Below are 15,951 nucleotides of genomic sequence, written 5' to 3'. Positions count from 1 at the left end.
CTCTGCCTATATTTAACTTTGTACTCTGTTATATTATCAGATTTACTAGCTGATAAGCGCCGAATGTTGCACATTCAAGCCCCTTAATTTGCATATGTTAATTCCTTAGCATTGTTATTTGTTTGATTTTTGTTTTGTTTTTGTGTTTTCAGGTTATAAATAAAGATGCAATTAATTCCATTGATTTTGGGCTTAAAAGCACACGTTGAGATGATTAAGCGTAGCCAATCATAACAGAGGACTTATATGTTGTGGTTAAGTTTAATCAAATAAAGGAAGGGATTAATTCGGAATTTCTCAAATTGGAGTCAAAATTGGATTGGATTCAATTTTGGATTCTGCATATGTCTCGGTATTTTGGCCATAACTTTCATCTCAAATATCCGATTGAGGTGATTCAAGCGGCACTGGAAAGCTAACTCAAATTTATACAAATCATTGTGAAATAGCATTTTCCTAATTCGGAGCGTCGCATTGCCAAAATCGCCCCGCAAGATAGGAACGCAATTCTGGGCGAATCCTATTCCGATTTGGACTTAGGTTTTCTTTATCCTAATTGGACTTGGACTTAAATCTCCAAAATTTATAGGATTACTAGGGCTTCTAGGACTCTCCTAAGCCCTATAAATAGGCCTCTAAGCATTGAGAAAAAAGACACCGCTTCTAGAGCAAAATTCAGTAAAATTGTCTTTGGAGCTTAGGAGATCATGAGCGGCTAAACCCCTTCGTGGGGTATTGATGTAGCCCTTTCCAAGCACAATGGTTTGATTGTATTTAATTTCTAAATTTTCAATTTATGCATGTTGATTGTATAATTATGAGGATTGCTACAATTGATTTATGTTCTTAATTATTAAATGCAATTGCTCTTAAATTCAAAAATCAATATTTGTGAAATTCTTCTCTTGTCTTAGAAAGTATTTTACTTTTATTGATCTCAAATCATTCTTGTTTTCTGTGATTATGAGGATGATGGTTATACAATGGGTTTAATTGACATATGATCAATAGGATTTGATAGGCCATGCCTAGGGAAGACGGATTGTACTACACCCTAGTTTAGTGTAATTTAGGTAGACAGTCCGTGCCAACCGAAGATGGGTTACACTTATTCATTGATTGTATGTATCCTGTTATAGAATTTGATAATTTATACCTAGGGAAGACGGGTCGTACCGCGTCTTAGTGGTTAGGTGGACGATCCGTGCCAACCGAAGATAGATTATGCTTATTCTTTAATAAGGTAGTTTCTTGTTTATTTATAACATGCATAGAATGAATTTATGGGATTAATTATGATTAACCATTGTTGTGCGGATAGAGGTGAAGTCAATACCCTACTCTCTCTCTCTTATTTTAAATCTATTTTATTTTCATGCACTTTAGTTTTTAAGCAAATCAAATCAAAACCCCTTTTAATTAAGTTAACTTTGATCTTTTAATTTTGATAATTAAACCCTTGCAGTCCTTGAGGTTCGACACCCTCTCTATAGCCGTATCCTACAAAGATTCATCCTATTGCGAGTGGTTATTTTTATAATTGATATTTTTGGTCACAAAAATACCACATCACTAGCCTTGTAAATAGTACAATCGCCCATCTTCATGTATTCATCTTGAAACATTTGGAACACTTCTGGGGTGTATAACTTTACAGCATGTCTCAACATCTCAACATCAACTTTTAAAATAGGTGTTGTTTGACTCATTTTGAACTCTGCTTGTAGTTCTTGATGTCGTTTGTCAGCCAAGAGTCTAGAGTAATGTTCCAAAAATCGCAAAAGATTATATTTCGCTTTCAAGTACTTCTTCAACACATTGTTCATGGACTCACTGCGTTGGGTGCTTTTCATATCAGCAGTAAACATATGTCGACCATATACCATAGCCCATTTCTCTTTTACATCAAATATCCCATCCAGCCATTTATTATTCGTAAGATTATACTTCTTAAGCATATTATCCCATGAAAGTAGCCATTCATCTTCATCTTCATAATCATATACACAATTGCCAAAATCATTTGCAAACTGCTTTAATGAATGAAATACATGGCTCAAATGCTTAGCAGCATTTTGATAAATATGCCATACACATAAACGATGATTTGATTTAGGAAACACCTCATTTATTGCTTTGGCCATTGCAGCAGATTGATCTGTAAGTATAGTTGTTGGCTGCTTTCCCAACATTGCACTTAAAAAAGTTTCAAATAACCACTTAAATGAATCTACAGTTTCATCATAAAGTAATGCTGCACCAAAGATAATTGTTTGTTTGTGATGATTAACCCCAATGAATGGTGCAAAAGGTCGACCATACGTATTTGTACGATAAGTTGTGTCAAAGCATATCACATCACCAAAGTGTCCATAATCAACCACTGATCTAGCATCTGCCCAAAAAATATTCATGATAAGATCATTGTCATCTAGTTGTATTGAATAAAAAGAAGATGGATCTTCTAATTGCATATTACGAAAGTACTCCATCACAGCACGGCCATCCCCTTTCTTCAAAGCCCTCCTCCTATTAGAATGTATATAATTCTTATAGTCAACATCCAAAAAACCAAGATTTTCACGACCTCCAGCTTGCATGCTCAACAAATCTATAGTTTGTTTGATTGATATTCCAGACTTCTCGGCATCATCTGCAATAGCTTTTTGAGCAAGTGTAATCTTTCTTTTCGACCTTAACATGTGTTTCATGGGAGTCTGAACAAACGCATGATTATGTTGCTCATAAAAAGAAGCAACTTCTAACATACCATCCTTTTGAAGTTGACAAGTCATTTGTGCTAAACACCCCACACGTGAAATTGGGTGATGAAAAGATACTTGTTCTTTCCTTTTATCAACAACTCGTTTACCTTCTTTTGAGCAACAAAATGTTCTCCTTTGAACAATTCCTAAATTGGATCGCTTCACAAATTGTTTTCTTGCACTGAAGCCTATTCGGTGAGCATATTCTTTGTAAAATTCATATGCACTATCATCACAATCAAATTTCATACCAATTTTTGGCACTTCAACAATTTCTCTGCTTTGTTTACTTGGGGTGTTTAATTTGCTTAAGAGACCATGACCATGTTCTTGTTCATTTAATTCATTGTCCAATGCATATCTTTCATTAGTATCCAATATCTACAATGAAAATAGTGCATTTAACATTTAGTATGAAATAAATTTTTTTTTTTTAAAAAAAAAAAGTGTAAGCAAATTGGTTAAATGAACATGCATATTTACAAATATTACAAAGATATGCTTGCTAATTCTTTTTCTCTTCCTAACAAACAACTTCTCTGGAAAAAAAAAATAATAAAAAAAATAAAAATAAAAATAAAAAAATAAAAAAATCAAGATTCTTTTATCTTTAAATCACATATTCTCAAAAATAAAATATTAAAAAATTTTTTTTGTCAAAATTCTTTTATCTATAAAGCATATTGGTGACTCTCTGCAATTGTATTGAATAGACTTTTAAGGAAGAAGACTTCATAAACAACTCACAACTCAAACACCTCAACAACAGAGTTCCATAAGAACTGATCTCAACAAAAGAGGAGTTCCACACAAACTCCTCTGTTCCAACTCAAGTAAATAGAGGTCAGGATTGATTCTAAAGCCATAAATATCATAAGATGAAATTATAGACAAAGCAGCTAAAAAAAAAAAACTTTTGTTTTAAAATTGATTTAGCCGTTACAAACCCAAAAAATTAGAGAAAATAGAAAATAGAAAAAAAATTCTAAAGCTTAGAAAACTCTCACCATCAAGGGCTTCGACAACGCGAGGGTTGATGAAGGAGTGTCGTGCTCTTCTGTTGCTTTGAAACTCTCCATGGAGAGATTTTTTGGGTTGGAAAGACAGCTTGGTCTCGTGCGGGAGGGGAAGGAGAGAGAGAGAGACAGAGAGAACGTGTGAGAGAGAGAGAGAGAAGAACGTGAGAGAGAGAGAGAGAGAGAGAGAGAACGTGTGAGAGAGAGAAACTAAGGGTGGAGTTAACTATGGTTTAGGGAAATTAGGGTATTAAAAAAAACATGTGAGAAGCACATGTTTGAGGACACATGTCAATTTTAAAGACTAGGTTGGAGGAATTTCCTCCAACCTAGTTTGGAAGAAAACTTTGTCCTTATAAAAACCCTATCTAGTCACCAATGGCTACTTCCTTTTATACCCAACCAACGGGGCAACAATTAAATTGCATATTTTTTGCAATTTTCTCAATTATTCTTCATAGAAATTGCATACTTTTAGCATTACTCTTTCTTTCTTTCTTTTCTTTTTCTTTTTTCTTTTTTATTTTTATATTTTGAGTAATGCTATACTATAGTTTTATCCTACAATTGTTTGGCACTCCAAATCAACTATTGGATATTTATCTTTATTTAGAAATGCTTCAAGATTGGTCTTCCTTCCATAATGCATTTACTATTTTCAAAGCATCACCCTCCAAGATAATATTTGGTATTCCCAATTTCTACCAAATTTCACTGCCTTCCATGCAACAAAAGCCTGTAAATAGTTGGGTCAGTTATATACAACTTGGACGAGCATGATTTACAAATGATTAATCCAAGGGTTAGTTGGAAGCTTCAACCTTGTTAGATGAATGTTTGATAGAATTATAATATCTAGCATTTCTCTTTCTTTTCTTTTTTTTTTCTTTTTTTTTTTTTTTAATAATGATTGATCCAATGGTTAGTTGGGACTGCCACATCAACACTATCAGATTTTTTTTTTTTAGTGAAAATTTGATGCTATATGAAGTTACAATATCATGAATAAAATTAGGGTATTCTTCCATCCATATTTGCTCGAAAGATTGTTGAAGAGCCGCCTTTGCCAAATAATGGGCTTACCATGTTTGCTTCAATTCTAATATGTATCAAGTGTCATGATTGAAGACTATATAGTATTATCTTCGAATCGTAAATCAAATTATCATACCTGCTTCAAGATTGGTCTTCTTTCCATAATGCATTTACTATTTTCAAAGCATCACCCTCCAAGATAATATTTGGTATTCCCAATCTCTACCAAATTTCACTGTCTTCCATGCAACAAAAGCCTGTAAACAGTTGGGTCAGTTATATACAACTTGGACGAGCATGTGGTTGCCAAGTCCTTTCCCTTATGGTTTCTAACAAATATATCCACCCACCTTCTTTGTTGTCTTCTCAATGGCCGCATCTCAATTAATTTTGATCAAACCACGTGAGGGAACCATCCATATTGGTACAATTGTATTTGGCTGACGTGCCTCCTTGTTTTTTGCCTTTTGTTCTGCCTCTTAAAATTCCTCTATAGCCTCCTTCACCCTTATTGTGTCGGGTGTAAGAGATCTCCTCCAAATACTAATGTATTTCTATGGGGCCAAATCCTTATGGCTATTGTGGTCATTAATTCAAACTCTTCATTCTCAAACTTTGCTAGTGGCTTACTTGCAATTTGAAGAAAATCATCCTCACCACTAAATTTTTTTTAAAAATTTTATAATATATTCTCCCCACATATCATTTGAAGATAGACATCGCTACAAGATATGATATGCATTCTCCACATTCACTTCATAAATTGGGCATAAAGGATCTTTAGTAATCATTTTTTAAAACAATTTTTTTTTTTTTTGGTGGGTAACAAATTATTACATGCTCTCTAAATAAACACTTTCACCACCCTCGGGACATTTAGATTCCAATAAATTTTCCACTCATTGCTATGCACGAAGGCTATGGAGCATTCACTTGAATCCCACATTAATATATCTTTCCTCATATGGTATGCATTTTTCACTGAGAGTTCCACATTTGACGTACTATTCCAAATCAATTTGTCGGTATGTATATTAGAAGTAATTTCCATACTGGATATTCTTTTAGCATCATCTTCATTAAAAATCTTATTTACAAGAGGCACATTCCACCACCTAGCTAGTATCTTTGTCAATGAGTTCCTTAACTCTTGCATCCCTATCCAACCTCTTGATTAGATTGCATTGCAAAGTTTTAACGGATTTAGAAGTCATTTATCTTCCCAAATTCTAATATTAGACCCATCTTACCACTCACCACACCAACCTTGCCTTTAGAAGACTCTTTACCTACTATATACTCCTCCATGCATAGAATGACCTATGTCTGAGAGGAGAATTTGAAAGAATATAATCCCTGGTTTCTATTATAGTGTTCTCACTTAAATAAAATATACATATTCTTCATATTAAGCTTTTGCCCTCACACTTTTTCATAAATTGTCAACCGCTATTGAGTCTTGCTCCATTCCACAACATTTGCTTTACAAAATAATAAGCTATTGTTAGCAAAAAATAGGTGGCTCAGTTTGGTTTTACCTCTCGTGGTTGGGACAGCTGACAACATCCTACTTTCTTCCGTCTTCTAGAAGAGAGAGCTCAAACCTTCAACACATCAAATAAAAAAGGTAGGGGGATAAATGATTATCTTCCTTGAGCCCTTTGGATATAACGACTTTTTCGTGAGGCTAACCATTAATAAGGACATAATAATTGACTAATATGACACAGACTGCGATTAATGTCACCCATTTATAAGAAAAGTCAATCTTCTTCATTACAGTTTCTAGAAAATTTCATTTAGCTCTACCAAACGCTTTATTCATATCTAGCTTTAGCGATGTTTCCTTCATTCACTTTCATCCGAGATTGCATTGTGTTAAGTGCCTCATAAGCCACCAAGATATTATTTGTAATCAACCTCCCAGGGATTAAAGCACAATGATCCTTGGAGGTAATACTTTGCAATATTTTCTTCAACCCTTTCGGCAATACATTTGGCAATTAATTTGTACAAGACATTGGAAAAAGTAATTGGTTGGTATTTTGTTACTTTGGATGGGGTTTCCATTTTTGGAATCAGGGCTATATAACTATAATTAATGTTAGCACAAAAAATTCTAGAATTCAAGAAGCCTAAAACAGCTTGACATACCTCTCCCCCCAATATATATATATATATATATAAATTTTTTTTTTTATATAAAAACATGTCGCAAAACTGTTGGACCTAGTAATTTGTAATTGAGGTTGTTTAATTATAGTTTCCATCAGAAACACAAATTTGGGCTTTTTTTACTTTACTATTTGGTAAAGGTCTTGAACTGTCTGAGGGTTTCCAAACCCTTGATAGTTTTAACTTAGGACACTCATGACGGGGCTAGTTGTTGGAAATGGTGTCCAAAACTCTAATTGATTGGATAATGTTTTAAATATTATGATAAATAACAGTAGACATATACGGATATATTCTTACATGACATATATGTGTGATTGTGTATTATTCGATTATATATATATAAGATCCCTAAGATGTATTGCATTTGAGTGATTGCGTATTGTCCAATTATATGTATGTAAGATCCCTAAGATGCATTGTATTTGAGTGATGGTGTGTGTATCACATAAGATCATACTCAAAGGTCCTTACAACTTATAAACTAATTGTTCATAGTAGTAAATGGAATTTGGAACTCCATTTAGACTATAACATATCGAACCTCAACGACTTGTCTTAGTTAGGAGAAGCGGGTAGGCTTTGGGTTGATAAGTTGGGGTATTGGCAGGTTTGGGCCATACACCGAACATGACCACTTGAGTTATCATTTGTTTACTAATACTGTCTTAACAATGATGTACGTGCACGACGGCTTATAGTATTTACTCTAAATCCTGAGAAGGTCTTTGCACTCCGATGTGAAGTGTAGATTACTTTGATGTATTAAAAGAATTAGATCTATTAGCGGTCGATCTAACCTCGGTACGTTAGGTGATCGTATGTAGCATTGTGGGAACATTGATTTGAAGAAGGAATCCAAATCCTTTGTCTAAGACAAAGCGACAAGGAACATTCCCATTGTTTTAGATTTAATGGGAAATATTATCCTGAAGCTCGGGCTTGAGTGTTTCAGTAGGCATGACTGAAACTTATGCATGTACAATGTGAGAATATTTCTCACAAGGTATATAAGGATAATCATAAAGTTAAATCATTGATTCAAGGAAAGATGTAGTGAACAAAGTGACAGTACATAAACTTTAGTTCGACTACGGAATGATTCTATGGAGGGGTAACATACATAATAAGTACGTCACGAAGATTAGTTGATTAACTCAAAAATATTCATTAGAGTGTAGTCACAGTTATGTAGAGGTATTAATTGTGATTAAATAGAGTTGTGTGATAAGGTCAATGTAGACATAGTCGCAGACCTATTAAGTTAATGATATTTTTTCCTTTGGGCCCCTCTTTGAGCTAATGTAAATTGACTAGTATAAATATTGGGCCTCAGTTATATTTATGTGTATTTAGTTGAGATGTTTTATTTTATAAAACATAAGCCAAAGAGATTTATTAATCTAAAGGGCTAAGTTGGAGAAATTAGACTTAGGGAATTAAATAGAGCAATTAGGCTCATGATATAATTCTTACAGGCTAAAGAATTAAAATAAGCTTTGGGCTTTTTGGTTTTAATTCTTGTAGCTAGTAAGTAAAATTTGGGCTCAAGGGAATTAAATTCAAATGGCTAAAGTTAAGTTTAAGGAGCATTGGGATTGAGGATAAAACCCAAGCCCAAGTGTTGAACCAAGTGGCCTTAGGCGCATGGGGAGAGAGTAATCTCTTCCCCATGACCGTGTATGTGTAGAAGGGCAAGGAAGGTCTTTTGACCCATTGACCAAATTCTATTATGACTAGGGTTTTCAAAACCCTAGTCTCACATGATTAAGAATCAGTTTTCTCTTGAGATTCCAATAATATAAATAGAGGTGCCAAGGAGAAGCAAAAAGGGCGAATTGAGTGTGGAAACACATCAGACTTACAGAAGAATTGAAAAATTGTTTTCTATCTTTTGAAAGTAATACACGCCTAAGGGAGATAATTACTCTCTAGGTCTTTGCTTCTAGTTTTCTCTAGCCTCTTGAAAAAATAGTGTGAGCCCACACTCACAGTCATATTCAGTTATCAAAGAGAAGATCTGATGGAAGAATTGAATCCTCAATTCTTGGAGAATCTTGAAGTTCTTGGAGAAATTAAAAAAAATGAAAGTGTACATCATGATTGTTTTGAAGATCAACCACAAGTTCATCAAGAACGTGATGAACACGAAGAATGCGAAGAACATGAATAATGCAAAAAACATGGAATGAGTATTAACTCATACCATAAGTTTGAAAGTTCGTTGGAACAACAATTGCTCAGCCCTACATTATGGGAAGAACAGTTGTACGCTCCTACGCCCCAATGCCTAGGAGGGGTTGAAGCTACATTATTACTTATATGTTATTAGATCTAAGTATGTTTATCTTGTTGGCAAAAGTTCTTGGAGATTGTATTTTTTAATCCACCGCATAAAAAGAAAAAGTTTAGAAATTTACACAAACGATCCCAACACTGGTTACCAACCTCTATCGTTATATTATTTCCTGCTTCCATGGTACTCAACCTCTTTTTTTTTTCCTTGCCCTTTGCCACCTCTATTATCGACACCTTCACTAGGCTCTTTTTGTTATTTTGTGCCCACTATGCGTCACATTTCGTGCTCGTTGCTTCCAATTTTTCAAAGGTGTTTTGACACTTTTTTCTGTTTCTGAATTCCTTGCTCTTCAAGTTTTCATTACCATTTATTTCGTATGACATCGACACCCAATAATATGATAGTTGTGTGATAAAAATGTAATTTGATCATTACTCATCTCAACCAATCCTTCTATTAGTCCTTATTAAAAGAAAAAATAATATAAAATTCAGGAGTTTGTTAGGGCTGATTTGAAGTCGTCTAATTCATTAGGATTTAACTATCAATTTGATCCTACACTCAAAACGCTTCCCTCAAAAAACTGCTCTCGTCTAGAGAGAAAACACTCGCTCTTTCACCAGAGCTTCACCTCCTTTTCGTTATGATCAGAAATCCTTAAGGCTTCGTCTACTTTTTCTTCTATTCTATTTCCTTTAACCTTGCTATTATATTATTCTCCAGCCATCCTTCATTACTTCCACTCTTCATATCAAATCTCACAATTCACTGTTTGTTTGTTGCGTTACCATGGAAAACTCTTTAATGTCCCAGGAAGCTCTGCAAGCCCTCATTGCTGAAACTGATGCACTGGGCTGGGATACTCCGGATCAACTGGAGGTTCATAATGGTAATCCTTCTTCTCAGGAGGGTTATGCGTTCATAGGTAAGCTCCTAGCTTTGAAAACCCTTAACACTTATCATGTTCGTCAAACCATATCTGCGGTTTGGAGTTTTGCAGCGCCTCTTTCTATGGAGGTATTGGCTCCAAATAAGTTTTTGTTTACAGTTTCAACTGAAGATCACTTTAAACGAATCATCAACCAAGGACCATGGAATGTTCGAGGATCCCTGTTGATCCTTCAACCTTGGTCTCCTGTCTTGGCTATTGATGAAGTGAAGCTTTTGTTTTGTTCTTTCTGGGTGCAAGTCCACAATCTCCCTCATCAATATATGACAACAAAAAATGCAATCAAAATTGGCAAAGGAATTGGAAATCTTCTGGAGCTAGATAACAACAATTCTTCTGGACTGATATGTCGTCAAGTTATCCGCTTTAAGGTTGAAATCAATACTTCCAAGCCTCTTGCTCCGGGCTTCTTTATACCCCGTTCAGGGAAAAAATCTCACTGGATTGCATTTAAATATGAGCGTTTGGATGATTATTGTGTTTCATGTGGGCTTATTGGGCACAAGATGGGAGTCTGTCCTGCGCCTCAAAAATTGATCCCTCCCGATAAATATGATCGACCTCTTCGAATTGCTTCGTATGTGAGCCCAAGGTTGGTTGCTTCGGTGCCATCAGAAGATTCTGACTCTGGAGTTTCTTCAGCAGCTTCGGTGGGAAACAATTCTGGAATCATTGATCCTATTCTGATCCAGGATTCTTCATGTTTAAACCAAGGCCAGTTAGTGCCTCTCGTAGCAAGTAACCAGAGAGATTTATCTGTTGCCATCTCAAACAAGTTTACTGAGCAACACGTGGAGTCCTCAACTGTTTTGGTTTGTTCTCAACCAGAAAAATTGCAGCAAACGTGGAATAGTTCTCCTCTCTCTCAGTCGGTCTGCCAGCTATTGGATAGAGGTAAATCTACTCATCTCCCCATGCAATCTCATGACTCATCATGTACTTACCCTCTCATTAATGATCCCAAAAATCTTCTTCCATTCTTATATGGATATTCACCAAATACCCAACAGCTGGAATCAACTTTTCAAACTTCTGGAAACCTTTTTACACCTACGGTTCCATCTCAATTCTCAAAACCAGACTTTTTTAAAAATTTTCTCAATTCATGGGCCCAAAATTCAGACAACCCAAGCCTCATAAGCCCACCTCCACCCTTTCATTTAACACCTCCTATAATTCCAGCCCATCAATCTCATACACAGCCCATGTTTTACCAAATAACCCACTCCAACAGCCCTCAAACCACCCGTAAAACCCCACCAAAATCCCATAACCCATCTAGATTCCGGCCTTATTCTCTTACTCGTCCTCACAGTGCTGCTCTTTCCTTCTCCCCCTCAGCTCCATCAAAGCTTCCATATCCAACCAACCCATCTACCTTAGGTGCATCTGCTGCTATATCTACTGAAAGCTTGCCTAGACTTAAAGGGAAATCAAAACTTGTTTACAATGAAGATGATATACCCCTAGCACAACTGAAAAAATCTAGAATTGAACAACAAGCCTACTTGGAATCTCTTTCTAATTTGGAAATTGCTGCATTATCTCTCACTGAATTAAAAGATGCTGCACCTCCAAAGGGATCTGTCCATAATTTCATGACTAGCCCTCTTCATGGGCCTCATGGCCAGACGTTGAATGTTATGCCACAGCCTGCCATGGCTTTTGCTCCGGATGTTTTTGTGGCTTCTTTAGTGACTGATTCAGCCCATAATAATATGTCTGAAAGGAATATTCCCACTACAGCTTCTGTGGCTGCAGCTTCGATTCCTCCTTCACGTTGGTATTTCAGGGCATCTAGGGGAAGACGCAGGCTTTTTAATGACTATGTATATGGAAGTGAGCTGGATAATCTTTCATTCCCTGCTCATGTTGATGATTCACCAGAGGACTTGGAGATTTTGGAGGAGTGCCCGGTGAGGCCTCCTCCTCCTGCATGAGGTTCTTAGCATGGAATTGTAGAGGGTTAACCCGTGCCTCTGCAATTCGCAGTTTAAGGGTTAAGATTCGAATACATTCTCCTGATATCCTTTTTTTGTCTGAAACTAAAGCTCAACCTTCTGATGCTGTTGTGGTCTTAAATAGACTAGGTTTTTATTTGATGGTGCATGCTCCCCCCTCTGGCTCTAAGGGAGGGCTTTTGTTAGCTTGGCGCCATGGTATGAATCTAGAATGTATTTCGACTACTGTTAATACAATAAATGTTTGGTGCTACTCTGATCCTTTTAATTCTCCCTGGTTGCTTTCTTGTATTTATGGTCCTTCTGTACATAAAAATAAATATGATTTCTGGAATTCTCTGATGGATGCGGGTAAGGATTATATTGGGCCATGGCTGTGTATTGGTGACTTTAATATGATTTTATCTCAATCTGAAAAATACGGTGGACGACCTTATGCATGCTCCTCTAATGACCCATTCCATAGTTTTCTGGATTCTTTTGGTATGATTGATCTAGGGTTCTCTGGTAATCCTTTCACTTGGTCTAATAAACGACAAGGTCATAGACTTATTAAGGAGCGTCTTGATCGAGGAATTGCAAATTCTCACTGGATTCATCTATTTCCTCACTTCTCTGTTCAGCATCTCCCTGTGTATTCTTCTGATCACAATCCAATCATCTTGGATATAGCTCCTTCAAATTTATTCTTACCTAGACCTTTTAGGTTTGAAGAATTTTGGACCTATGATTCTTCTTGTGGTTCGGTTATTTCTAAGGCTTGGAGTCGCTATTCTACTGGCTCTTCACCCTTCATCCTAGCAAATAAACTCAAAACTACCAAAGCAGCTCTCAAAGCTTGGAATTCTTCCCATTTCGGAAATATTCAAAAACGGATTGCTTCGACATTGCAGCAACTTGATTTCATTCAGCAGTCTGTTCCTTCTTCTCAATCTCGTGACTTAGAAGAAAATTTTCAGAAAACTCTGGATGATCTGCTTATTCAGGAAGAATCTCTATGGAGGAATAAATCTAGAGAACTTTGGCTTACTTGTAAAGATTTGAACACGAAGTTCTTCCATACTTCAACTATTATCAAAAGACGGAGGAATGCAATTGACTTCTTAAAAATGCCTTCTGGGAACTGGACTGCCGATAGACCTGATATTGGTAATTGTTTTACCTCTCATTTCAAGAATTTATTTTCATCTTCTGCTCCTACCTTAGATGAAGATTTATTATCTTTGTTTGATAATTGTATCTCTCTTGAGGATAATGATATTATCTGTGCTATTCCTTCGGAAGAAGAGATTTTCTCTATCTTATCCAGTATTGGTTCCACAAAAGCTCCTGGCCCTGATGGGTTTACTGCACTCTTTTATAAGAAATATTGGAGCACAGTGAAAGATGTGGTGCTTGCAAGCATATGGGATTTTTTTGGGAAAAACCATCTCCTAAAACAACAAAATCACACTTTTATTGCTCTCATTCCCAAACGATTGGAGGCATCTTCTGTGGATCAATTTAGACCTATTAGCTTGTGTAATATTATCTACAAGATCATCTCCAAGCTCCTAGCCAATCGGTTCAAAGGTTTGCTTCATCTCTTCATTTCTCCTTATCAATCTGCCTTTGTTCCTTCCAGGAATATTCAAGATAATACTATTTTGGCTCATGAACTTCTCTACTCTCTCAACTCTAAGAAAGGGCGAGGTGGACTTATGGCTATAAAAATTGATATGGAAAAAGCCTTTGATCGAATGGAATGGAAATTTCTTCTAGATATTCTAGCAAAGCTTGGGTTTAATTCTACTTGGATCAACTGGATTCGAATCTGCATTACTTCTCCCTCATTCTCCATTCTCATCAATGGAAGCCCATTTGGTCTTTTCAGCCCAGCCAGAGGGCTTCGTCAAGGGGACCCCTTATCCCCCTTTCTATTTATTCTTGGCACAGAAGTCATCTCTCGGCTTCTCCTTCACCAAGAATCTCATGATCTTCTTAAAGGAATCAAAATTGCTCGTAATTGCTCCCCAATTACGCATCTCTTGTTTGCGGATGATCTTATTGTTTTTGCTAAAGCCACTTCTGCAGAAGCAGTTATTATCAAATCATGCTTGGATAAATACTGCCTTTGGTCTGGACAGGCTATCAATAGTTCTAAATCTTCGGTCCACTTTAGCAAAAACACTGCTGCCTCCACTATCACCAGTATCCAAGGAATATTCCCATACAAATCGGCTTCGGCTACTTCTAAATACCTTGGTCTTCCTCTCTTCTTTGGTAGATCCAAAAAAGCAGCTTTTCAGGATATCTTAGATAAAGTTTCTGGCAAGATAGAGGGTTGGCGAGCTAAAACTTTGTCTCAAGCTGGACGCTCAGTGCTAATTAAATCGATTGCAGCTACAATTCCTTCTTATGCTATGAGCACTTTTCTTCTTCCTGCCTCTTTGTCTTCTTCTCTTGATAGGTCTTTCAAAAACTTTTGGTGGGGGTTTCCAAAGGATAAAGCAAAAAATCTCTCATTGAAATCATGGAGCTCTATTTGTCTTCCAAAAAATGTAGGAGGTCTTGGATTTCGTCGTATGCATGCTTTTAATTTGTCTCTATTAGCCAAGCTGGGATGGAAATTGCTCTCAAACTCTGATTGTCTCTGGGTAAAGCAACTTCAGAATAAATATATCAAGTATGGGAATTTTGTTTCCTCCCCCAATCCCTCTTCTGCCTCCTGGTTCTGGAAAGGTATTCAAAAAAGTAAACCGTATATTTCAGTGGGAGCTTGTTTAAAGGTTTCAAGGTCATCTTCCAATTCTATCTGGTCCTCAAATTGGATCCCTACTATTCCTTCTTTCAAGCCTATGCCCAAATTCCCCAGCAATCGCAATCTGCCATCTCTTCAAATTAAGGATCTTATTAATCCTTTTTCCTGTAATTGGAAGTTTTCTTCCATTCATGCTTTGTTTGATCCTGTTTCAGCTCATGAAATTCTTAAAATTCACATTTCATCAGATCCCGAGACAAAGTATATATGGACTCCTTCCACTTCAGGATGTTTCTCGACTTCATCAGCCTATCATTTTATCTCTGACTGCTTTTCCAATATAGATCCTTCCTCTATTTGTTGGAAATCTTTATGGAAGCTTAATATCAATGACAGGCTCCAATTGTTTTTGTGGAAAATAGCTTGGAATATTCTTCCGACTAAGGAGAGATTAAGTCAATTGTTTCCTTCCATTGCTGATACTTCTTGTCCTCTTTGTAAAGTGGCCACAGATTCCATGCATCATTTATTTTTCAAATGTGTTTTTGCTCGTGTTGTCTGGCGAAATTCTTTCTGGCCTTTGGACTCGACAACTTTCAATTTCTCTTCAATGGAGGAATGGATAAATTTGATTATTTCTCCAGGCAGATATCTCGGTATCCCTCGAGAGGACTGTCATAAGTTCCAAATCTTTGCCTCTGTGGCATGTGACATCTTATGGTTCTACAGAAACAAAGCTTTTCATGACAATTCTGTCTTTGATGTTCGGAATGTCTCAGCTCATATTAATAAAATCTCACTTGAGCATTATCAAGCTTGGCATCCAGATACACAGGTTTCAACAGAAAATTGGATTACCCCTCCAAATCTCTGGTTCAAGATTAATTTTGATACTGTCATCCGGGACTCTTTCTCATGTCAGGCAGCAGTTTGTCGTGATTCTAAAGGACATATTATTGCAATGATCTCCCAGATCAGTCCATCATGCTCTCCAAATTTGGGAGAAGCCTT

General features: G+C 36.3%; 1 protein-coding gene across 1 annotated transcript; it reads right to left on the bottom strand.

Moving 5' to 3' along the window:
• Positions 1-1,553: 1,553 nt before the first annotated feature.
• LOC132190967 (protein FAR1-RELATED SEQUENCE 5-like) lies at positions 1,554-3,844 on the bottom strand. The gene is made up of 2 exons (XM_059605993.1): positions 3,773-3,844; positions 1,554-3,146 (listed from the first exon to the last, which is right to left on the bottom strand). The coding sequence occupies exons 1-2, from the start codon at positions 3,842-3,844 to the stop codon at positions 1,554-1,556; spliced, it is 1,665 nt and encodes a 554-aa protein (XP_059461976.1).
• Between the last annotated feature and the right edge of the window lie 12,107 nt (positions 3,845-15,951).

Source organism: Corylus avellana, chromosome ca8 (assembly GCF_901000735.1).
Source record: "Corylus avellana chromosome ca8, CavTom2PMs-1.0".
NCBI classification, from domain to species: Eukaryota; Viridiplantae; Streptophyta; class Magnoliopsida; order Fagales; family Betulaceae; genus Corylus; species Corylus avellana.
This window is presented reverse-complemented; position numbering and strand designations above follow the sequence as displayed.

What these genes read in the sequence shown, in the direction of transcription:
- LOC132190967 (XM_059605993.1), bottom strand. Translation starts at nt 3,844, where the DNA reads ATGGAGAGTTTCAAAGCAACAGAAGAGCACGACACTCCTTCATCAACC. An exon ending in CGTTGTCGAAGCCCTTGATG is followed by an intron (nt 3,147 to 3,772) that starts GTGAGAGTTTTC and finishes TTTTCATTGTAG; the next exon opens with ATATTGGATACTAATGAAAG.